The sequence below is a fragment of the Anas platyrhynchos genome, chromosome 1, assembly GCF_047663525.1.
Source record: "Anas platyrhynchos isolate ZD024472 breed Pekin duck chromosome 1, IASCAAS_PekinDuck_T2T, whole genome shotgun sequence".
Classification (NCBI taxonomy): Eukaryota; Metazoa; Chordata; class Aves; order Anseriformes; family Anatidae; genus Anas; species Anas platyrhynchos.
This window is the reverse complement of record NC_092587.1, coordinates 3,606,058-3,631,172: the sequence shown is the minus strand read 5'-3', so window position 1 is coordinate 3,631,172 and position 25,115 is coordinate 3,606,058. Positions and strand designations below refer to the sequence as shown.

The window sequence follows — 25,115 nt, the reverse complement described above, 5'->3', positions numbered from 1 at the left end:
CCCCCTTGTCTGGGGCACGTTGCTTTGCAGCTGGAGATGGATGAATGGAGCTGAGTTACTGACCTTGATGCAAATAATATATATAAAAAAAAAGCGCGCTTGTGCTTTGTAAAACAAGCCTTTTCAAGCTGGCTTTTATGCAAAGAACGATGCCAATACGCACGTGGAGGCTCCGGTATTTAAGGCCCCTTTCAATCTTCCGGATTGCCAGCGAGCTCTTGGGTTGATTTAAGCCTTTAACCAAAGGACAGATGCTGCGAGAGCTGGTGAAGAGGGCTCGGGCAGGTATTTAAGTGCACGGCCTGGGAGCAGATGCTTGGATCAGGGCCTCCATAAGAGCAGCTCTGCTATTATGCTGAAGGAGGCATGGTTTTACTGCGTTACGAGGAGTTACAGGTGATCCCTCTCTCCAAACGGGGGAGGGAGAAATGAAGCAACCTGTTTTTGAGGCTTGCTCTCACCCCTTTTTAGTATGGAAATGCATCCAGACCCCACAGAAGATGGGTAAGCTTTTCCAATCTTTTTTTTCCAAACCTCAATAAGCTTTCCTTTTTTTTTTTTTTTCCTCCATCATGTCATCAAAATGAGACAGAATAATTAGCGAGACTGCTTTGGGGAGCGATTCTGGAATTACCCCTGCTCTTGCTCTGTCTCTTAAGTATTTTTCTTTGAAGATCCTATGGGAGGGAGCACACATTTGGCTTCGGGAGATGCCAAGGCTGCAGCACAGCCAGGCAGGGTTCTACCCCCTGCAACCCCGGGTTAAAACCAAGCCCTGGTTCTGCAGAGGGAGCTCGGCGAGGTGAGCAAGCCTTGCCAAAATCTGGTGTGACAAAACCCCATCAGGCCAGCACTCCCCTTCCACTCGCAGAACAATAGGAGTTTACACAACTGCAACCCACTGGAGGTTTTCGCCTTACTTCAGGGCTGAGCAACGAGACCCCAAACGTTACACAGCTCTGCCTCATGTCCTTGGCTCTGTCCCGCGCTGGAAGGAAACACGCTGTGACCAGCGCTGCCAATGCTATTTCCTCCCGCTCGTCTTTAAAGGTCTTTTTTTCCAACAGCTGATGGGCTCCGCAGCTCCGGGGAGGACGTGAGATCCGGCTGGCCCACGGTCTAGCTGGTATGGCTGCGTGCCATGTTGTTGTTTGTGTTGCTTTCATTTTTTTGGCGTTACTTGGCTCCTCCACGCAACTTGTTTTCATCCTGAACTATGCGCTCATTACATATCTCAACACCCACGCAGGTTTTGCATGAGGAAACTCGAAACACACGCGCAGCAGAGGAGCGCACACACACACACACACACACACACACTCGAGGTATTTGTCTGGAGGCAGACACAAGCAATCCTCAAATCCCTGGCTGACGACAAGCAGGTTAACGCCTTGCGCGCATCCTCCTGGCGGAGGGAGGCAGGGGACAGCTTTTGGGGTCACCCTGACCTCTCCGGGTGATCCCAGCTACTGTCCCAGGCACCCATCCAAGGACCTCCAGGCATGCTCCTCCACGTGCTGCTCGGTTCTGCTCCACGGCCCCATCCATCAGGTCCTGCAGACACCAAACCCTGCTGGAGGATTTCAGCCAGATGCCAAGCGATGGGGACAGCACCGGCCCTGCACGTTTTTTGCTTCCTAAGTGCCCTTTCTGCATTATTTTTCCCCAAAGCAGCTGGTCTGAGAGGCTGCCGGAGGTGGCACAGGACAGCATCCCTGCCGTCACTGTGAATCCCGTGTTGTATAAACGCAGCAAAAGCCTCGCAGAGCGGGGTCAGGCACTCATGTTTTCCGAGTCTCTCCCATTTTTACGGCCCCGCCGCTGAGCTGGGGCAGATGCAGCGAGCTCAGCTGGAGCCTCGCGAGCTGTCCAAACCCGCAGCACACCGGGCTCCTCCCGGCTGTGCCAGGCCCTCTCTGAGCGTGGAAAAAAACCTCTCCTGCCACCGCCTAAAACTGCGTAGAGCCAGGCAGGCTGAGCCCGAGAAGCTGGGAGAGTCGCCTTGCAGCTCTGCAGCTTGCAACCTCTTTTCTTCCTCGCAGCCTTCCCATGCTGCAGCCGAATAAAGATATTTATTTTTTTTTCCAGGGCTGTCAGTACTGCGTATTTCACCAGCTTTTGCTGCGCTTTAAGCCCAAAATGTGCTAAAAATAAGCTGGCTTGGAGTCCGCATCCTGATCCAGGAGGTAACAGGACGCCGGGCGGAGAAAGTCCCGGGGCGTTTTGCTCCGTGCAGCGGCGAGCGGGGAGCTGCTGGCTCTGCCTCTGCCTCCTCCCTGCCGCAGGGCTGGCACTCACCGCTCGTTTGCCATCTCCAAAATTTCACGTTCGGAGGTTACAGGTCTCATATGGCATCGCTCCTCTGGGGCTGCTTGTTAGCCAGGCTCCCAAACGCCGGGGTAGCATCCTTTCCCCTGGGGTTGGGAGAATATTATTAGCAAGGTCCTTGCTGAACTGTTTTCTCAAATGCTCCTGCAGTAAATGGCAGGGAAAAAAAAATATATATAAAAAGACCCACGGGCTAGAAGAATTTTAATAAGTGAAATCTTAAATGCCACAGGAAGGCTACGAACTTCTAAAATCCTCATTAGTGCAGCAGCGGAGGAAGGTGGTGCATCGCGTGCAGGTTTTTGTTGTGCTCTTTCGGCACCGTGGGGCTTTGATGCACCAAAACGACGGTGCCCCCTGCTCCTGGGAAGGGGTCTGGAGATGAAGCCCTCACCGTTTCCCCTCGGTTTGTAAATACTCGGCTGATGTTCAGCCTCCGAGGCTGCCAGTCGAATTTTTCACCCGCAGCCGGGTTTTGTTGCCGCGTTCTCACTCGCTTTCCTAAAATAAAGGAGGGGGAAAAAAATAAAAATCCTTGCGTTAATTTAATCTAGCCAGGCATCTTGCTGTCCTGCCTGATAACATCTCCCCAATCTGTCACTTCCAACCGACAGCTGGTTAGTTGCTGGTGGTTTATTTTCTTACCCCCCCTCCGGTCTTGAAATATCTCCTCTGGTTTCTTGAGCATCCCAGAGCTGCCCCAGGATGTCCCAAAGCCTCCCCTGTGATTTAATGGGGGCTCTGGGTGAAAACGTTCCCCTCTTACAAGAAAAAAGGGGTAACAACAGCGAAACCTGTCAAGGAATACCCGATTTATGTGCTGAATTATGTACATGTAGGTGTTTGGGATTATGTAGGTGTTTGGGATTTCAGGTCCAGCCTCCTGGTGTGCGGCCACGCAGTGGGCAAAAGCACTGGAAAATATGGGGCTTCCCTCTAAATATGGGGCTGGGGAAAATATGGGGCCGAGGAAAATATGGGAGCTTCCCTCTAAACCAGGGACAGCACAACGCAGACACCCAGAGGTCCTGGCACTGATGGTGAGCTCCTCAGCAGCACTGAGAGGAAAAAAAAAATAAAATAATTAAAGTTAATAAATATGACAATGTGCAAGACTTGGGAAACCACTTGGGTTCCTTCCCACCGTCTGGACCTCCAGGCTACCTCCCCGCCAAGCACGCAGACGAGCTGTTGTACGGCCTGAAGGAGAAAAAAAAAATCACCCCCCAAAAAATTTAAATCTGACTAATTCTGGGGCTGTTGGTCACACGTTGAATCTGGGCACCACCCGGTGCCTTTTCAGTTTTCCTCGCTATTTACTTTTGTTTATGTGTTTCCTGTTATTTATGGGGGCTTTAATTACTCCAATTCCTTTCTGGGGGAAAAAATAATAATAAATAAAAGGCAACAAAACAGCCTGTTAAAACTGGCAGGATTGTCAAAACAAGCTTCTCCTGGGCCTTCCCACGAAGCAGACACGGATCAACACCCAGCAAACCACACGGAGCCAGGGAAAAGAGGGACGGGGATCACCGCAGGAGTGATTTTGACAGGCCCTCTTCCCCACATCCTGGGCCCCATACCCCACTGGGCATCCCCCTACAGCCCCATAGCCCCCTAGAGCCCCATAGCCTCCTAGAGCCCCATGGGGAACCCCCAAAAGCCCCACAGGCCCCTTGGGCCCCGTCGGTCACCACAGCCCCATGGGGCATAGCCCTACAGCCCCATAATCTCCCGTCAGTCCCATGGAATGTATCCCCCTTGGGCCCCCTATTTCCCTATAGCCCCATATACCCCTTGAATCCCATATCCCCCTACAGCTCCATGGGGCATTTTCCTACAGCCCCATATACCTCTTGGGCCCCATATCACCCTACAGTCCCAGGGGGCATTCCCTTATAGCTCCATGTGCCCCTTGGGCCCCATATCCCCCTACAGCTTCATGGGACATTCCCCTACAGCCCTATAGGACATTCCCCTTGGGCCCCATATCCCCCTACAGCTTCATGGGCCATTCCCCCACAGCCCCATATACACCTTGGGCCCTATAGGATATTCCCTTATAGCCCCATATCCCCCTGTAGCTTCATGGGACATTCCCCTACAGCCTCATATACCCCTTGGGCCCCATATCCCTGTATGGCCCCATAGGACATTCCCCTTGGACCCCATATACCCCTTGGGCCCCATGGGCCATTCTCCCGCAGCCCTATATACCCCCTTGGGCCCCATAGGATGTTCCCTTATAGCCCCATACACCCCTTAGGCCCCATATCCCCCTACAGCCCCATAGGACATTCCCCTGCAGCCCCATATACCCCTTGAGCCCCATATACCCCTTGGGCCCTATAGGACATTCACCTACAGCCTCATATACCCCTTGGGACCCATATCCCCCTACAGCCCTATAGGACATTCCCCTTGGGCCCCATATATCCCTTTGAGCCCTATAGGATATTCCCTTATAGCCCCATATCACCCTTGGGCCCCATATCCCCCTGCACTCCCATTTACCCCTTGGGCCCTATGGGCCACTCCCCCACAGCCCTATATACCCCCTTGAGCCCCATATACCCCCTTGAGCCCTATTCCCTTACAGCCCCATACACCCCTTGGGCCCCATACACCCCTTGAGCCCCATATCCCCCTACAACCCCACGGGCCATTCCCCCCACAACCCCATAAACCCCATATCCCCTTACCAACCCCAAACCTCCCCTAACTCCATTCCTTATCCCCAACCCCAACCCCAACCCCAACCCCAACCCCAACCCCAACCCCAACCCCAACCCCAACCCCAACCCCAACCCCAACCCCAACCCCAACCCCAACCCCAACCCCAACCCCAACCCCAACCCCAACCCCAACCCCAACCCCAACCCCAACCCCATTCCCCAAACCCCATATCCCCCCCACCTCAATCCGAGCCGCGGCCCCTTTAAGACCAAGCCCCGCCCCTTCCCCCTTAGCCCCGCCCCCTCCCCCCCCCCTCCGCGCTCTTTGCCGGGCCGCGGGCGCCGACTCCAAGATGGCGGCGGTGGGGCCGGCGGGCCCGGAGAGCCGGGTGCTGGGCTACGGCCTGCACCGCTGGAGCAGCTTCTCCTCCTCATACCTGCCCGAGTGAGCCCGGGAGGGAGCCCGGGAGCTGTGGGGGGACGGGGAAGGGTCGGGGGGATCCGGAGGGATCCGGGGAATAGGGTACGGCCTGCCCCGGGGGGCTGCGGCCTGGCGGGGGGGGGGGGCGCTGAGGGGGGAAAAGGGGCGCTGAGGGGAGAAAGGGGGTGAGGGGGGGATGGGGGTGAAGGGAGGGGGGGTGGAAGGAGTTTGAGGGGGTTTGTGAGGGAAATATGGGTGGTCTGTGGGGTTTGGGGGGTTTGTGAGGGAAATATGGGTGGTCTGTGGGGTTTGGGGGGGTTGTGAGGGAAATAGGGGTGGTTTGTGGAGTTTGGGAGGGTTTTGGGGGGGATGGGGGTGTTTTGTGGGGGTTTGGCGTTGTGGGTGAGGGAAATAGGGGCATTCTGTGGGGTTTGGGGGGCTGTGTGTGAAGGAGGGGGTGTTTTGTAGGGTTTTGGGGCTGTGGGTGAGAGAAAGGGGGATAAAAAGGGGTTTTTGGGGGCTGTGTGAGGGGGAATGGGGGTGTTCTGTGGGGATTTGGGGCTGGGAGGGAGGGGGGTAAAAAGGGGTTTTGGGGGATGTGGGAGAGGGATGGGGGTGTTTTTTGGGGGTTTGAGGGGTTTTGGGGGGGATGGAGGTGTTTTGTGGGGTTTGGGGGGGTGTGGGGGAGGGAGGAGGTGTTTTGTAGGGTTTTGGGGCTGTGGGTGAGAGGGAGGGGGGTAAAAAGGTTTTGGGGGGCTTTGTGTGAGGGGAGGGGGGCGGGAAGGTTTTTGGAAGGCTGTGTGTGGGGAGGAGTTTAGGGGGGCTGTATCTGGGAAAGAGGGGTGTTCAATAGGGTTTTGGGGGGCTGTGTATGGGAGAAATGGGGGTGGGAAGGTTTTTGGGGGGCTGTGTGTGGAGGGGCTGTTCTGTAGAGTTTTGGGGGGCTTTGTGTGGGAAAGGGGGTGTTCAATAGGGTTTTGGGGGCTATGTGTGAGCAAAAGGGGTATGGGAAAGTTTTGGGGGGACTTTGTGTGGGGGGGGTGTTCAACAGGGTTTTGGGGGCTGTGTGTGGGTGAAAGGGGGGTGGAAAGGTTTTGGGGGGCTGTGTGTGGGGAAGAGGGTGTCCAGAAGGATTTGGGGGGTTGTGTGTGAGAGGGAGAGGAGCTGGAAAGGTTTTGGGGTGCTGTGTATGGCTCAGTAGGGACGCAGAAATATGTGTGAGGGTGAGGGGTGGTAGAAAAGTTTTTGGGGCTGTGTGTGGGGAGGCGTTTTGGGGGCTATGAAAGAGTGGGGGGGCGGTGAAAAGGTTTTGGGGGGTTGCGTGGGGGGACGTAGGAGGGTTTTGGGGAGATTGTGTGAACAGGGAGGGTGTTTAGTAGGATTTGGGGGTCTGTGGGGTGATGGTCAGCTCAGGGAGGGCTGTGTTTGGGGTCGGTGGTGGGCTTGGGGCTGTGTGGAGAGAAATTTGGGGGGGAGCTGTGATTTATGAGGGGTTTCGGGGGAAAGGGGCTACCTGGCACCCTGCTTGCTGCAATTTTGGGGGATTTCGGGGCATCCCGGGGTTGTGCTTCGGATCGATGGCTCAGTGCTGCGCCGCGACCGTGTGCCCGCCCTCAACAGGATCCTCAGCCTCCTGGCAGGGCCTGTTAACTTTCCATGCTTACCCAAAGCAAAATTTGGGATGAAAACAACGCGGTCTGGCCGTTTGGGTTTTGCTGCCCCTTCCCACAGCCCTTTAGGTCTTGGGGGATTTTTGGGAATGCTTCGTTTGGGCACCGTGCTCGCTGCGGGCCGCAGAGCCTCGGCTCACCGAGTTCGGTAACCTGGGGCTGAGGTCGCTCTGCCACCCGGGCTCCCCAAGCAGCTCCACAAGTAATTTAGCTGTTAATTGTTAATTTCACGGATTATCTCCCTTTGCCAAAAGGAGGTGAAACTTTAACAAAAGTTTTGCTGCCTCAACCCGCGGTGGTTTTATCTTCCCGTACCTTTGCTTCTTTAGATATGAAAACAAACCGAGCTCCTTTCTAATTAATTCTTTTTGGCGATAATGAAGTAATCCTCCTGGCCTTTTTTTTTTTTTTGGTTAAAAAGCTGTTAAAGCATTTTTTTTTTCCAGCTCTGCGATCCTGCTTGTAGTTATAAATTGTTGGCTGCTGAAGGAAGGGTGACAGTCCAGTATCGATCTCCCTGATGCAACACGCAAAGATAACTCTGTTTCTCCTCGATGCTCCTCTCTGAGGCTCCCCTTAGCCCCTTTTGCCACCTTCTTGCGAGGATTTAATGCCCTCGTGGCACCTGCCGTGCAGTCCTGGCGATGCTGGGGCTGTTTTCCAGCTCTCTCTGGGAGAGAGCTTGAACGTGGCTTGAAGGGGAAGGCCTATTAAGGAGTTATGGGGTTTTCACTAAGAATTTAGGGTTTCTACTCTAACCCTAAAGGCTCTCTGGTGGTCCCATATGTAGGAACACACGACTCTGTTCAGTGTGTGGCCTGCATTGGGAGCTTGCTGCCGTGGTGTTGGGAGTGGAGTGCATTCCCTATGTCAGCCAAGCGTGATTTAAACACAAGTCTTAAACAGTTTGGTGCTTTTAAATGTAAAACCCAAAGCTGAGATAGAAAACTTTCATCGCTGCTGTCCGTAGAAGGAACTGAATATCCAGTGTCTGTCTTCTGCGTATGGGATGCTGGGGTGACACTGAAACTTTTCAGAACACCCAAAGTCACCCAATAACTGCAATTCCTCACTAAAAAGCCAACAAACAAAAAACCCACCCTGTTTTTCAGACACCTGTCTCATTTAGGATCAGCAATCTGTTGATAACCACTGGTTTTCTGTAAGCAGCCGAGCATTTTCTCTCAGTGAGCGTTAATTTTTCTCTTGTGCTTGGTTGGTACAAGGGGACTGGTAAGTGCCCAACCAATTTCTGGCCACGTTAGCAGTGCCACGTTCATCTGCACAGCCCTTTCCACACGTCAGGTGAGGATTGTCCTTCTCCAGTCTGCAGAAGAACAGCCCTAAGGGTTCACAGGTGGCTGGAGTTGTCCTCTGCTGCCTTGTAGCTACCAGCAGCTACACCGGCTTGGAGAAAGCACTTAAAACTATCCGTGCTGATCTGAATGAGTTGGTCTGATGTATAATTTAGCCTGAGTTTTGGGGCAAGTTGTTCCTTTGGGAAGAAAACTGGTCCAAGAGCAAATTTGCTCTTGAAACGTGGTGTTTCCAGGGAGCACTCCGTAGCGAGAGGCTTCAGCCTGTCCTGCTTGGAAACCGTTCAGCCCAGCCAGTCGCTGACGCTTCCTCATCGGATCCTGCCTTGCTTCTTCATGGTTTCTCCCCAAAATAAAGGAGCCATGTGGGAGACAGCTCCCTGATGTCCCATGAGGGACCACCCTGAGGATTTCCCAGCCACCAGCAGTGTGGTCACTTGGTGCAAGCCACACAAAATTCTGGTGTAGCTCCACGTGCCCCGAGAGAGGCAGACCTGGACTTTATTCCCCTCTCCCTCCTCCGGCTGTCCGCAGAAAGCGATGAGCTCAGGCGCTTCTTTTTTTGGACAGGGAGGGAATAAACAATTTATAGAAGGTAATATAACCCCCGTTCAATCTTCCTTTTTTTGGTAAGGGAGAGGACCAAAAGCTCTCTCTTTGTTTTTGGGGAGAAGCACTTTGTATCCCGATCTTTCCAATAGAAAAGATTTTGTACTTGAAATAGAAAAAGATGCTTTTTGTACTTGCTCCAGTTCAAACTCGCTGCTGGTGGCTACAAGGAACGGTGCCGTGCTCCCTGCAATGGCAATCATGTGCCCTTCTCTGCTGGAAAGTGCCTCAGTGCTCTGTCCTAGGACCACAGCTTTCCAGTGGTTGCATCAGATTCCTGACTCATGGCATCTTGCAGCTGGCAAATGCGCCCAGGTCCTTCTGGCACTTTCACACGGACTAACAAGAGGGTTTTTTTTTTTTTTTAAAAAAAACTGCATTATTCCGGTCATGCAGCTTTGCTAGGAGCTTTCATCCCATTGCTGTTGCTCAGATCTCCAGTCATTTGGGTCTTCCTGTGTGATACTTCTGTAGAAGAAGGTCAAAACATCTATTTATTTATTTATTTTCATATTTTCAGACTTTTTTTTTATTGACACTTCTCTAAGTTATTTCTTGTACTCCTAAGATTGTAAGCTGATGATTCAATCCCATCACTGGCCCTCTCCTAAAAGTCACTTTTTTGTTGCAACCCCTTGTTATTTATTTACCTGTGGACTTCAGCTATTCCAGCAATTCCAGGCTTTTCCAGTGTGACACTTCATGAGGTGCTATATCAAGTGCTGAAGCCTGGATAACTCTTGTTTCTTTCCTAAAAGGCTTACTGGAGAAATAAGGGGAAAATAAAGTAAGCAAAAGATACTTTGCTCGTCAAATTAGGAGTGACTGGGAGCCTTCCAAAGTGAGAATGCATTTTTTTTTCTTTTTCACTAAGTGATGGCAGAAAGTTCCTGCTCAGACAAACCAACTATCCACTGCTGGTTTACCCTGAACCAAGGATGTACTCCCTTGTGTTTCCAAATCAAGGATATTCCAGAGCATTAGCCAGCAGGTACTGAGAATGTATCTAACAAGCTGCTTTTTGGGCAAGGTCCATAGGATTTTAAAACAAACAAAAAAACCCTGAAAATACCCTGAATTCCAGCTAGCTGTGGCAGGACAAAATGCGAGTTTGAGGCTAGTGGAAAGGGATTGCAAGTCCTCACTCCAAGCAGGTGACAGCGGTGAGTCAGGTCTGTATCTCGTGGCTTCATAAATTTTGTACAGATCTTGTTACAGATCCAAGCCTTGAAGGATCTCGCCCTTGAGCTGAGGTGGGAAATGTCTAACACAAAATTTGGCTTTTCCGTTCTGTTTTCTGCTTGCCGAGTGCTGGGTCCAGCTTTCCTGGCAGGGCAAACTGCTCCTCGTCTGTTTGCTGGATGCCTTAATGCTGTAGCTCGTTTCTGAAGTACCCCTGGTTACATAGCCCCGAGGACTTCCACATTAGCTGTACAACCACAACTTTAAGCCTGCGTGTCGTTTTTTCAACTTAATTTGTCAGCATTTCTGTCTGGAGTTACGTGCTCATGCAGTATTTGCAGTTAATCGATACTCCTACCAGTTGCTAAACGGGCTGGGGATGCAAACACTGACTGATGAAGAGAGCTGAGTGGCCCCGTGTCTAGAAACATCCCCAGATCTGCTTCTCTTCAGCATCTATTTGAAAAGTTTTCTCACTTGTGTAGCTTTTTTTGGATGTTTCTACAAATTTTCTTTCCTACCAGGCGTTTTCCTCCTTGCTTGAATCACGTCTGTAGCCTAGAATTCTCTATGAGCTGAAATAGAGCACTTCAGAAACAAAATATTTCTGCAGGAAATAGTTAACTCCAGGTTGAGTGCACAAATATTGGGTGATTTTCTGTCTGACAGCTCAGTGAAAATGTGATGAGAAAAAAAAAGATCAGAAGGGTGAAAGTGAAAAATAGCACAAAATGATCAAGTTCATGCCTTACGTTGGCGTCAGGAGTCTGATAGCTCTTCGTGGAAGTTTCTTCCCAGGTGAAGGCACAAATGCTGTGTCAGGTGAAGAAATTTTTGTTGAAACACAGCCATTATTTAGGAGGCTGGGCAGTTTTATTCGCTAGCAGAAGGCTGAAGGTAAACTGCTAATTACCGTGGTCCCACGGTGTGACGAAGCTGGCAGGATCTCTAATGTCCAACCCTGGCGTTTTTGGGGAACATTAAGGTTGTAAGATTTTCATAGGAGGTGTTAACATTGCCGGATTATGGATCATTCGTTCTGTGTATGGCTTATATCCTTCAAGCTTAATGAAAGCTGGCTAGATGGTGATTACTAATTACTTGCTTAAGGACTAAAACTAGTTGGAGCAGAGCGCGTTTTCCTCGTGGTGACTGTTGTTACTGCTGAGACAGCATGTACAGTCTGATTCTTTTTTTTTGTGGCAAGGAATATAGCTTCGTATTCTGCACATTCATCTTTTTAGCAAATCGCTGTTGAAATGCGCTGTTAACTTTATCACCACGATTGATTTTTATGATGTGATCAAGATTTTTCTGTTGAGGCTAAGTGGTGTATTCAGTACTTAGCTGGAGGTCAAATTTTGTCAGCTTAAAAAGCAAGCCAGTGCTTGATTTATTTTAATTGCATGTTAATATAAACCTCTAATGATAAATGTATATATTTTGACTGCAGCCTGTAGAATTTTGTAGGAGCTATGGATTTTAAGCGTAGCTTGGTCTGAATTCAATAATACAGCTGCTGGGAGGAAAAGGAAGGAGCAGTGAAGACATCGAGTGGTTTGTCACCTTACTTAGTCGCTGTTTTAGCTATTACTTGACACTCAGCACGCATAATCTTGGAGAAATTATTTCCTGGATCGATTTAAGTCGAGGAACACAACCAGGTGTGTGAGTTGAGGACAGCAGCCTGTGTTCCAGGTGGGTTGAGAAGGCTTGCTGTGCCTGGAAAATGGCCTGAAATTGGTGGGGGGTAAAAACTGTGCCGGTCATTTTGGGTTTGGGTGTGCTCTCTGAACTGGTTTTCCTCCCCAGCCTGTGTTTGGTGTTGCTGTCAAGCCCTGGGAGGCAGCCCGAGGTGGAAAGAAAAAAAGCTGGATTAGGTAAATGTGACCCGTGAGTAAGGAATTGCTGACTGAGTGCCCGCCCTCCTCTCTCATGATGGAGTGCTGTTGCTGACTTTCGGTTTGGCTTCTAAAAAAACCTGCCGTCTGGTACAGGATTTTGAGACTGCCAAACGTGAAAGGAAGGCTGCTTTGGGAGCTGTCGTGTGCTGGAGCATGGATTCATGTATCGTGCTGCAGAATAAGGAGCTATTCCATAATGCAGTGCCACGGGCAAACTGTTCTGACTTGTAGCACAGCTCCCTGACCAGCCAGTTCTTGAGATCACTCTATGGTTTGTTGTTTTCCTGGGCCTGGATTTTGTTTTTTGAACTCCCCGAGTTTGAATTAAAATGTCAAAATTTTAATTTTGAAAGGGAAGCTCACCCAGTGGAGGCGTTTCTGCCAGGAACCAGGAGGAATTTTTTTATCCAAGTTAGATTAAAAAAAAAAAAAGGTTCTGTGGTTGACCTCAGTTCGGACGTGAGGGGCTTCAGTCTGTTCTGGTGAACGTAGCCTTTAACTTCTTTTACAGGCTTCAGTGTTTTGGGTGAACGTTTTACTGAGTGTGAAGTTACAGCACTAAGGAGTATTAGAGAAGTGTTTACGGCTTCTGTCGCGACTTTATATCCTTACGTGCAATCAGTCTGGTTTCTGTGGATTCCTCTGGGTGAAAATGCAAAGTGGCACGTAAAAACATGGCTGCGGTGCTGTGAAATCATGGGAGTCCTGAGCTTGCTTCTTGGCCTTGGTCAGATTTTTCCATACGTGTGTTAGTTTAAGCAGAACTGCTCCCAACAAGGCTGTGTTGCTTTCAGAAGACAGCACAGGGACAGCACAGGGGATTCACCCGGACGCGTGCCTGATGCTGCTGTCCTCCAACTTCCTTGTGTAGCGTTAGTGGGCTCTGCTACCGGTATTTCAGCAAGATTTGGAAAGTGCAAGGTCAGGGACTTCTCTGTTAAATGCCATCAGTAGCAATCTCCATGTTCAAATACCAGCTAAACTGCGTTTTCTTAGCAGGGTGCAAGTTTTTTTTTAAATTAAAACTAAACTTTGTAATTAAGCGGCAGTGGCTGTTGATATCCTGAACTCTAGCAAATTTTTACTGCAGTGTTTCCTCTATCGACTACAAATACAACGAGCTGCAGAGCATAATCTCCTCATCTTTGCTGAATATTGAAGGATAGAGTTTGTGCTATTCTTAGTCTTCTTATCAGGCCTGGGATTTATTTCTGTTCTGGAACCCTCCAGGAACGTCACTGAAGCTGCCTGCACGCTGTGATGCTTTTATTCGTAGTGTGTAGATCACTTAGGAAGCCGGATTTCAAACGTCCTTGAGCCTTAGATGTGTAAAAATGAGCACCTGAGTATGAGAAGAAATGGTTCCAGGTAATCTCGTGTGCTAACTACATCAATTTGCTGGCTGGTCAGCTGCAAATAAAGTCCTCATGAAACCAGTACTTCATCACAGAGTCCCTGAGGTAGGAAAAGACCAATTCTGACATTCCCAACCTGGAGCCGGGGCCTCTCGCTGCTCAGAAGTTGGGTTGCTCGGTGCCTTGCTGCAGTCAGAAGTTCAGGCTGTGCTGTAGGGTTCTTGAGCACAACTGGAACAGAAATTAATTACTGGGGCACTCGCTGTGCCAATACAGTTGTGAAAATGCTCAGCTCCTGGCGTGCCTGGAGGAAGAACCATTGCAGCAGGAAAAAGGCACGAGGAGGAGTGCTGGGGGTGCCTGTGCCCACATCATTTTGCACTTAAGGAGAGGTTAATTTATACCAAGGGCCTTCACCTGTCTTTGGATGGCAATGATAAAGGTATCAGAAATTTAAAAAAACACTAAACCAACTGATCCTTGAAAGATATAACTGAGAAACTGATTTTCATGACTATCACACCAGGGCACCAGCGGTGCCTGTTTGGCTGTCCAGCACAGCCAGTTGTGATCTGATGAGTGCGTTTCTGTAAGGTGGGTGCTAAATGCAAGTTTTTATGCGCTGTACTTGCTTAGCTGCTTTTCTTTTTGACAGAAGTGCATTTGTAATAAATTGCACGCGTTTGTGTAACGGCTGCTGAGAAGATGGAAATAAATTTGAGCATTAAGTTGGCAAACCTCACGACAACATAGTATCTCAGGGTGCGTGCTTACGTGCACTATTGTCTCGAGCTTCCTTTGACTTACTAAGCAAGAGGTCCTTCCTTAGCTCTTTGTGCTGGGGCTAAGAAATCCTCTGTTAACTATTTAAACTGTATCCGTGTACTACCTAGCAATTGTGCGTGATTTACTGCGTTCCAACGCAGAAGTTTCCACATCCTCACGCCCTTCTACTGTGTGAGGCGGGAAACTTTCACAACAGAAAGGAAAGAAACTTTGCAGTGAAATCTAGAAAGCTTCTTGAAATGCTTTAGGGGGGAGCTTGTAGGTGCACGTTGCTCTTAAAACGGCTGGGCAGTTTGAAATCAGTGTTAATTACAAGATTGTGGGAGCTGCAGGTAGCTGTAGGGAGAAAAATTTCTCTAGTTGTTTCCAGCTCTATGGAATAGGGTTTAGGGCTTCTGGTGGTGGTTTTTGTGTATGTGGGAGGGTTCTTCCCCTTGGTTAAGACAGTTCTGGTGTCTGGGCTGGGCAAGATCATCTCTGTTGTTGCGTTGTGTTGGCAGGGCTCATGTTCTATGTGGTTGGCCTTGCACATCTCAGTTCTCCGTGGACTGGGTGGAAATTTTAGTCCCTGTTCTTAGTTGCTGAACTCTTGCTACTCTGCCCTGGGATGGTTCTAGGAAAAAATAACAAAAAAGACACGGGCAACACTGACGAGAGTACGTAGTTGGTTTTCGGTTAGCTGTTCCTTGCTCAGCGCTCCCACCCCTTTTTGCCACGTACCGGCGTGGTGCCTCGTGGTTTTCCAGCAGGGCTACATCTGCCTTCTACATCCTCTTCAGGATGTGTGTGCCCTTTTCTGCCCAGCTGCTCTCTGGCCGTGCCAAGCAAAGGTAGCATTTTGGAGTTGTTTGTTCTTAAGGACTTCTTTCAAAAGTCCTTAATAGAAGCTTCATGAAAATGCTCAGGCTGGGTGCAAATTATATCAGCCTAAAAGCTAATTTGCTGCATGTTTTGCAAAGTCACCTCCCTTCTCACCCCCCCTTTCCTCAAAGGCGAGCTCACCCCTGGTGATTGTCACATCAGAAACCACCGAGCTTTGCCCAGCAAACTCCTCTGGAAGCGCCAACTGCAGGGACGTCGCCATAATCCCGGCAGAGATCAGCCCGTGGTTGGCGCAGCAGTTGGTAAATGGAGAATTTATCTGCTTCCAGCAGCTGTGAGAGCAGTGTGTGCACGGGTAATAAAAAGAAACTTCCCCTTGGTTCTTCCAGGAGTGTTTCAGCACGGCCACAACCATCCTCTTCTCTTACTGGGGACGGGAGCACTTGCAGTAAAACCTGAGACGCGAATAGCCTCGAAGGAAGCTGGCTCAGGGACTTAAGGCACACCCTAATGCCTCCGCGCATGTTCTCGCTGGTGGTGTGCAAATAAAGCTTCTCCCTCTGCGTAGCTTTTGGTTTGGGGTAGGAGTAGCCACGGAGTAGCTGACGTGCCGGGCCAGCCAGTTTCTCCGGAACTCACTCCTCTATGGGGGAGTGGCATTGGGAATTTATGCCAGCGGATCCTATCCTTTTTTTTTTTTCCCCTATTTTATGCTGGCACTAACAGCAGAACTGGAGAGCTGATGTGACTGAAGAAGTTATTTCTGCCAGTCTTTTTTTATGACGGCTGCTGGTGGAGGGAGGGGGAGGATCAAGCACGAGTGGGTGGACTAGTCCCTCTTGGCAGCGTTGTGGATTTATGCTAGACTAGCTCTTGTATCTACAGCTTCTGATTATGAATTATCTCAAACCACATTTAATGAGTTCCCTTTTTTTCCACGGAGAAAGCCGGCACAACGGTATCGGTGCGTGGAGTAGCTCAAGGGCTTAAAAATACTTTTTTTTTAACGTCTCTTGAAAATTGCATGGACGGTCATGGAGTTGGTGGAGATCTCATTTCTGAAGTTTCTCAGAGGTTTTAATTGAGGTGTCACATCTGGGAAGCTTGCCTGTAGGTGCCGTGTAGGATTTCTGTGGTGTCTGGAGTGAAGGCTTTATGTGGCGAGAGGCATCTGTCCCTACGAGACATTCGTTTCTTGCCATCTCAGGAATGCCTGAATTCCTCCAAGTATTCGAGCCCATAAATTTTCCCGAACCACGATGGTAGATTAACTTTGTGCATACCAAATTCTGTCTTCGATGTTTGTTTAATTCTAATAAACTAACAACCCATGTATTTTTAAACATATTTATAACTCTCTCCATGCTGCTGGCTTTTCTGATTTCAATTTCTTTTTAGCCTTAGTTTTATGAGAGCTACGCTTTCTTCTCTCTGCAGGATTTTTTTTATCTTGTCTGGTTGTCCTCAATGAGCTCCTCGTTGATTGTGGCAAACTGATCTTTGACCCGGAGAAGCAAACAAATCCACTTCTAAAAATACGATCTTTGGGATCTGGCCCTGTTAGAAAATGCCTCTTTCCAGCAGGGCGTTATCTGACCGCGTGACGGTGCCAGCTCCTGCAAATGTTGCTCAATGTATGAAGGGCCTATCCCGTGATGTTTAAACAGATGCAATATAAATAAAACATATTCTATAGAGTGAATTGGCATTTGCATGCTGAGCTGAAGTTTCAAAGAGGAAAAAGCCGGACAGCGTCGTGTTTTTGTCTGCCTTCATGTCCATTAAGTAGCAGTATGAGATTCACATCTCCTTCAAATACAGCTTTTTCTATCTCTCTAGCTATTAAAAGGCACTAAAACACTTCAAAGTATTATTTCACCTTGCCTGTGGCATGGCATGGCCGCAGGTTTGATTCTTCTTCCAAGTGCTTTTTGGTTTCTGGATGTGTCTTAGCGCTGCAGCTGGCAACTTCTGGTCGAAACCAGCGCGCCTTAGCAGCTTCCAGCTTCTCCTCTCCTGGGAGAATTTGTCCCTGCTGGAATTAAGACAGACAGGAGCTGTGTTTTCTTTAGGAGACGAGCTCTTTGTGTTGCAAACTGGATGTTCCCAGCTGGCAGTGTAACGGCCTGACCTTCCCTGTTCTGGGGTTTGAGCAAGAGGGCAGCGCGTGGCCGTAGCTGCTCCCGTGCACGCTCTGTGCATACACAACTCAATCAGCTGGCATTGCTGGTAGGAAGTGCCCCGCTGTGATGGCAGCTAGCTAAAGCAGAAGGGAGCTTGGGTTTTCTTCCTGTGCTGTAAAAAAAAGTCGTGGCTCGTGTCCTGCAGAAGGCAGCTGCTGGGTTGACGCTCAGTGGTAAGCCCGTGGTGCGGGACTGCCTGGATCCCGCTGCTGGTGTGGTGATTTTGGGCTGCCCGATGTGGAAAGAGCAAGCTAATTTCTGCCTGGTAACGCTCAACCTCTGACTTAACCTCTTTCCCTTCCCGGCTTTCATACGAGCATTTTCTTTTCCCCCGGTCCTTTGTAGTAATCCAGATGCTCGTGTTCTTTTCCTCCTACACAGCAGATGGAGATGGCATAAGCCTTTTGATGACTGCGTCCTTCTTTTTACATAAGTTTTACGAGCTGGCAAGTTCGTTAGTTGGACTTGGTAGGGCTTTGTAAGCCCTGTCCAGCAGGTGGTGCGTTGTTACCTTGCCAGCAGGGAACGGAGTAATTATATATTTTTAGGTTTTTATTTTAGTTTTCAGTTTTTAACTTCTTTTGGAGGTGAACTCGAAGAGCCTTATAGTACTGTTACAGGAAAGAGGAAGGGAGGTCCTTCATAAGGATTATCCTGATGAATGTGTTTTGTTTTGGCCCAAACACTATTTGGAGTTGGTTAATTACCCCAACGCCGTGCTATTTCAAGCTGTACGCAGGCAATTAAGGGATTTACTTTGCTAGGTGAAGAGTTAAACTTCAGCTTTCCTGTGCGTTGCTCTAGGCTTGTAGCTCATGAAAAATACATGTTTGAATTTGGCATGAGTTAGACGGTCATCTTCCACACTCCAACAAAACTTTAAGTAGGTTAGCAGCTCGCTCTCCCTGTTCCAGTATCGCCTGTCTAGTAAGGGACGGATTTTGGCTCGCTCACCGCCTTGCTGCTCATTGGTTTTAACCTCATTGAAAAGTTCCTACCCCGTCGAGGTGAATGAGACCGTTTTTTCCACTTCACTGCAGGCTTGGGCCTACGTAAATTCATCTGTTTCACATTTATTTCACAATTCGGATTTTTGTTTCGCAACGTGAGATTCCATTTCCCAACCACATGGCGTGGAGACTTTGTTTTAATGGGTCTGGGAGCAGCGTAGTCTCTGCCCAGCATTTTGGGGAGTTTCATGGGAGTGTTATTGATTTCCGTGTTTGACAGCTCTTACTGGCGATGTAAATACAGTGTGGCAGCTACTTAAATTACTTCTGGCTTCTCCTTTTTAGGAATATTTTGGTGGACAAGCCTAATGATCAGTCCTCGAGATGGTCTTCTGAAAGCAATTATCCTCCCCAGGTAAGCACCCGAATCTCTGCTCCTGTACAGCCACCTTGTGCAACTTCAGGTACAATGGATTTTTTATTTTAAATGCAGTCTGCTACTACTTGTACTGGATTCCTTTATAAGTTACCTTCTCTCACTTCAATACACGGTGTTGGTATGTTAGGTATTTACTTTTCCAGCAATCTCTTCACGATCTGTCAAGGCAAGATTTTTGCAGGGGAAGAGCTTCGCGTTTCATCCTTGAAAATCACAGTCACGCTGGAAATAATCCAACCTTACGGTTAGATTAAGCTGCTAATGAGGCGTGCAGGTCCCCCTTTGTTCGTGCTATTGGAGACTGTTGGAGGCTGCTGGCCTTGAGTCCTAGATCTAAGGAGCTTGTATTTGTTTCCCCTAATAGCACGCTTAGAAATGTAGCTTCTGTTAAAAAGAGACGTGAATGTCACCTCTGCTGATGGTTAATCGGTGATTATTAAAACAGAATCTGCATTGATTTTTAGCTTCTAATTTGCCTTCTCATTATAATTACATTGTTAGATTATCCAGAAAAATATACTTACCCTTTCACTTAATTTTTTTTCCCCCAATAAATGTGTTACCCTTCTTGTTATGCCAAATCTATGCCTTATCACCCTGGTCCTGTTTGCTTAACTTCTCCTGTATCTGTTACGCTGGGTGTTTTAAGTTCTTTTCTTGAAGTACTGATGCACAGCAGAATGTGTTGGGGGTACCTCTCACACTGAGTTGCTGTGCACAAAACATAAGCACATTTAATTCAAGTATTTTTCATGAGTTTAGCCCTGGGAATTTTCCTCTAGGTAAATCTTGCTTTTGCTCTGAAGATGTGCTAAAAATCTGTACTCTTCACTGGAAGCTGCAGATCACAGCGGGGTCATCCCATCCAGTTGAAAGGCTTCCTTCCAAATTTTCATGATTGTTTTCTGTACTGCTGTTTGTGAAAGTGAGGGTTTTTTAATATGGGAAGAGAACTATCTTGTCTATACTGTTGGCATGTTTCATAAACCCGCTTGTCAAGGCTGATAATTTTCCACATGCTTTGATCCCCTTGATGCCTGTGTGCATCTACTGCTCTTTTAATTTGATTTTTTTTTTAATATAAATATTTTGTTAAACAGCCAGGGAGTTTAAAACTGCTTCAAGCTATGGATTAATCTGTCTAGGAACTATTGATTGCAGGGTAATGGGTTTTGAGCATGTGTTGCATCTCACTGAGCCATCCTTTTAGTTTTTGTGCAGAAAACACATGTTTCTTAGGGTTTTTTCTTGTGTTCTCAAGGCAAGGTTGGATGTGGTGTAGCTTTAGACTGACCCAAGGTGCGCATAGGTCTGCCTTTTGTTTTTCTGAGGGATCCTAAATGTTTTGTTCTGTTCTTAAACTGATTCTGGACCGGGAATACATCTCTTGTGGCTGGATGCTTTAACATACTCTCATCCTATGCTTAAAAGCTGCCAAGCAGTGATCCAGGTTGTTTCAAGCATGTAGATTAAGTGAGGAATAATCAGAATCACTTAAATACAAACTACATAAACTTGTTCAGGAGAGATCTTCCAGCAAGTTTGTTCATCGAACATGGCATGAATGAAGATGCTATTGCAGATCTACTGAAGCCAGCCCTGCAGAGCTGGGCACTGCCATGCATGCTAAGCAAGTAATGCAAACCAAGCTTTTGATTGAAGAGTTATGAATGAAATACATGTATTTAGTTGTATAGGGGATATCTAGGTATTGACAACTGAGATAAGGCAGTGTCCGTGTTGTATTTTGTGTTCTTTATTGACAAAAAACAACAAAAAACCCAGCTGCCTAAGAGGAAAAGATGGTCCTGGTGGATTTCTCTTATTTGACTCTCTGTATCCAGCAGTGAGAATATAAAACACTGCTTAGTTGTCCATTTATTCAGCAAGCCCAATCCTGAGTGCTGAGATGTATTTGCAGTGCCTCCTAATACGTATTTTAGTGAATTCTCATGCTTCTCACCTGAGTGTTTAATCACTCGTTTAAAGCAAATTTGCCAGTGTAACTTACCTGTTGTAAAAACAGCTGGGAGGAGGGAACAGGGAATTGAAATTTGCAGAAGCCTTCGTGCAAAGAATGCAGTTTCTGCTGTTCCTGTGCACGTGGAGAAACTGTTCCAGTTCCAGGTTACGTTGTCTCATAGGTGAGCAAAGAACTTCACGTTTGGTAAGATTTTGCTCATCTTGAGGTTTTGCACCTCTGAACAGCAAAATCTTAAGTTTTTAATCTGTGAGCAGTGAAAGATTGCTGCACTGTAATGCAGGTAAAACTTTTATGCAAGCTTTCTGCTTCCTTGTTTTCACAGAAGCTCTGAAGGCAGAATCTCAGCCTTGGGAAGCGTCAGCTGCAATAATAATTGACTGAATTATAGTCGTGGTGGGCAGAGAGGCTGGGGTGAGATTAATCGCTTTACGCTAGCAAATGAGTATTTCAGATTCCAGCACTAATAAGTACACATGCACGTTATTTTTTAATCCCCAAGATAAACAGGGAGCATCCTATGGGAAATGAAGCTGTGAAGTGTTTTATGGCTTTTGTGTTGGCACCGCTCCGTTTCAGAACCGGTCGCTTTTACAGTGACGCACTTGCTACAGCGCGTGGGCGGCCGTAATCGTCTGGGACGGGAAGTGCACAAAAACTCAGCGCCATAAAGCTTGCCTTGTCTCAAAACTTTATTAGCTGAAGCTAAGGCGAGGACTCAGCATGAGGACTAATGCCATCCATGCTCGCTGGCACACGCTGTGAGATATTTTAATATGCTGCAGCCCCAATCGCTGGTGTCTGTCTCCTCCGTGTGCCTCACCATAATGTGAGGGTTTGCTAACTCCCTGCCCAGGTGATGTTCTGTGTTGCCTGAGAGGTAAAAAGCACTGCCTGATATTAAGTGATCCCTTTTCCTTGTTAACTGAAGCCGTAACATCTCTAGGCACCTTGCTTTGGGAGCATTCCTCTTGCTAAACATGAGTCTGTAAAGCTCTGAGTTTGTCCCATGGCTCAGGGAAGATCTGTGCTTTACAGCAAGCGTGGTGAAGCCCAAGCTAAAACTTTCTGAAAAGGGAAAAGAAAATGAAAGTGGAAGTCTGGATGTTTGAAGTACTGCCCTGTGGCTATATTTAGTAAAGGGTCTGCCTAGCTTGTGGGTATGGTAGAGTTAAATCATTCCTGAGGTCATGAAAGCCACGAGTTATGAATGAGTGCCAGTGGAAGGAAGCATGACAGCTGTTTTTCTGTTTATTAAACTAGATATCTATCTTCAGCCTTGAAATAGAATGACCCAGAAATTACATATTCAATAACAAACCTGTTATGTAGTAACCTATTCGGGCAGAAGAGGGCTGGTAGTTCTATTTTTGAAGGAGTTCTTACATGGGAAGTGTGAAGCAGCAGGGCTGGTAATGCCGAAGAGCACGGCCCTGCCATCCGTGCGCGTCCCAACGGCTGCAGCCGTGGTCTAACTGGGAAGCTGCGTGCAGGAGAACCTCTAATTACCCATAGTGGCTTGATTAATAACGTGCGGAACAAAAGGGTGGAATTTTTGTTTTAAAAGACAGAAGCTTAATTGTAAAAACATTGGGTAGGTTTGCCTAGTGGCTGCTGACAGCCCCTGCCGAGGAGCTGGGTTATTTTCTGCTTTTATTTTCACAAATGTCATTGCTCCCTAGTTTAAAAAAAAAACACACACACAAAACAAGTTTGCAGCGCTGCATTGCAAAGGTTGATGAGCAGAAAACGCTAAAGAGAAATAAGTTACTATAATGTGATGCGTGTCTAATTGCCCAGGCAGCTTGCGCAGTACGCTTTGGAATCCGGTCGAGCTTATTTGATTTGGAGATGGAAAACTGAAACCAATTGTTCGGGGAGAGCTGCTAACATCCTACACATGCTGTAACAGCGCCGGATTTGTATCTGAGAAGAGCAGTTTCCCCCTCTCGATTTCCATCCTGCTGTGTAGATCATATCAGGAACTAATTTAAAATCCATTAATAAAATTTACACTCGGTTGTGTGATGCAGAAGCGATGCATATGGTTGTCATCAAATGGTAGCACAGACCAGAGCTTCGGGGAAGCTTGGAAGGGGTTGCAGCTCCCGGTGCCACGGGGCTGGATTCGCTTTTCTGGGGGCCTGTAAGTGGCTGCCGAGGTGCTGAAGGGCCGTACGTGACTCGCCGTGCTCTGCTCTTTGTGCATCTCCGCTTGCAAATGTGTTTAATCACCGAGCAGAAGTCTTGCTCTTCTGATGCTTTGTAGCATCTTGTTTGCAAGGGCGGTAATTTGAGGCTCGACAATTAGACTGAGTTTTTTTTTGTGCAGTTGCTCCAATTAATGTCAGTGCGCCGTGCCTCTAATGAACAAACACTTGAGCTTCCAATTTGGATTGCTGGACTGCTTCCTGAATGCTCGGGTGTTAAATGCACTGACGTTGCTTAGAGCAGCAGGACTGGAAAGTGTTATATAACTTGGAGGTTACGAGGTTAAGTCTGTGAGGTTTCAGACAAATATATATATAACTTGTTCTCCCCGGGCTTAATAAATAATTTGAACTTACGTGCTCTTCTGTCGCATCTCTCAAAGCTGGAGAGAATAGTCTGTCGCGTCTGAAATCCTGGTAAGAGTCCAAAACATCCCTGCAGCCAGCTGTTTGCAGCACTCGAGGCAGCACTTCGCATTTTTGGGCATCTGTGAGACGTGCAGCCCGGAGCCAGAGTGGCGTGTGTGTATAGATACATACATTAAACCGTGCACATGTGATTGTATTTTTATATATGTTGTGTAAGCATACAGGTGCGTACACCCCCAGATCTATTAAAATACAAAACGCACAGATTGTTTCAGGTGTCAGGCCGCAGGCTTTGAAGCAAACCTCTCTTTTGCTTCCCTGTCAGTGAGATAAATTCACAAAGAGGTTGTCTTGAGCTTCTGTGCCTAATGCCCGCGTGACTCAGCAGCACTGGGCTGCGTGGGAGCCCGGGGATGGCTGCAGAATTTCCCCCCCTCTGTCCGTAGGCTCGGGAACTAATTGCTGGCTGTGGGGAATAATTGCCGTGCCCTGCTCTGTTTCAGACCTGCATGCCAAGGTAGAGGATTTAACTGCAGCCCTGGAGTTCTCTCCCTTGATTTAGGGTAAGAATTGAGTAACGCAGGATGAAGAGCGTGCCAAGCTTCTGCAGGGTGGCTGAGAAAGTCTGTCTCTGTGACCCAGGCGTGAGGGCTGCGACTCCAGCAAGATTAAAGCACTGCAGTTGCTGCTGCTGGTGGTGCTGGCGTCACTTCTTCATCGCCAGGAGAAAGCTGCAGGGAGGTTACAGTGGTGGAGGAGGAGTTCGTAGACATCGGGGCGTACTGGCTGTTCTGCACAGGAATTTTGGCCGTGGGCTGTGCCATGGATCCGCTGTTGCCCTCTTCCACGACCATCCTCTTGCTCATCCCTTCCTTTTTTCTGTTTCAGCAGCTTTTTTACATAGAACTCTTGTTCTTTTCTTTAAGAAGTTTGGTAATTACTTTGAGATGGAAGCGTGGCTTACTGCTAGTTTAACAGACATTGGGTTCTGACACTTGAATGGGTGGCACAACACTAAAAAGTGGTCATCAAAATACTTAAAAACATCTGGAAGGGCACCAAAACATTATTCCATTGCATCCTAATGCTGCTGGTACTGGCTTATTTTCTTTAATCTGGAAAAAAAAAAAAAAGAATTGCTGAAAAATCCTTGGCAGCAATTCCTCCTTATTCTAACTAGGTACCTGTCTTGTCTGCATTACTTGGGGTAAATGCTGTTTGGGGGAGTATTCCTCCTAAGGAGCTCTTGGTGAATGTAGTGAGGCCCACTCCTTGAGATCCCACATTTATCCTGATGCTCTCAAACATTATCAGTACTGCTCCTTGGGTTCAGAATTGCTTACTTTATAGGGCTGTGGCAGAAGGACCAAGAAATAAACAGCAGGGAAAGCTTCTTCCATTGCTCACCCCAAAGATGCACTTGGAGGGTAAGCTTGCCCCACCAATGGAGCTGCTCAGCACAAGCAGAGTGGCGCAGCGATGTTGGTTTCTCCTGAGGACCCACAGAAGCATGCAGATAACTGCTAAATGCTGATGAAAGACCCAAAATACCGCATCTTGGCTGCTTTGGCAGTGCCCCTTTTCGGAGGCAGGGGCCACCAGGAGTGCCTGCAGTGGGAGGTGTTCCACAGCGCCGTAGCTGTCTGCTGGGAACGTAGCCTCGATCCTAAGGTTTTGTAACAAAATCCAGGGCGATGAGTAATTGGGATTCTGCTTTCCGTCTCATTTCTCTGCTGTGTGCTGCTTATTCCTGAGAAATTAGCAAAGACAATTAACCACCTTGTTTTTTAGATATGAATTTTAGTGTATCCTGCAAAGCAGGGTGTCTCCAGGCTCCCTCAAGACCTGCTTTGTAGGTGAAGGTTAAATAACCATTGTGCTCGATGGTCCCTGATGGATGGTGCAAACGTTTCTC

At 48.1% G+C, this 25,115-nt stretch overlaps 1 protein-coding gene across 1 annotated transcript in view; it reads left to right on the top strand.

The window, feature by feature from the left end:
• Positions 1 to 5,299: 5,299 nt before the first annotated feature.
• MKLN1 (muskelin 1) overlaps positions 5,300 to 25,115 on the top strand; it is a 94,069-nt gene continuing 74,253 nt past the window's right edge. The window contains exons 1-2 of the mRNA XM_027461121.3: positions 5,300 to 5,448; positions 18,547 to 18,616. Of these exons, the coding sequence (XP_027316922.1) occupies positions 5,357 to 5,448; positions 18,547 to 18,616 (162 nt within the window). The 5' untranslated portion in view covers positions 5,300 to 5,356. The remainder of the gene's footprint in view (positions 5,449 to 18,546; positions 18,617 to 25,115) is intronic.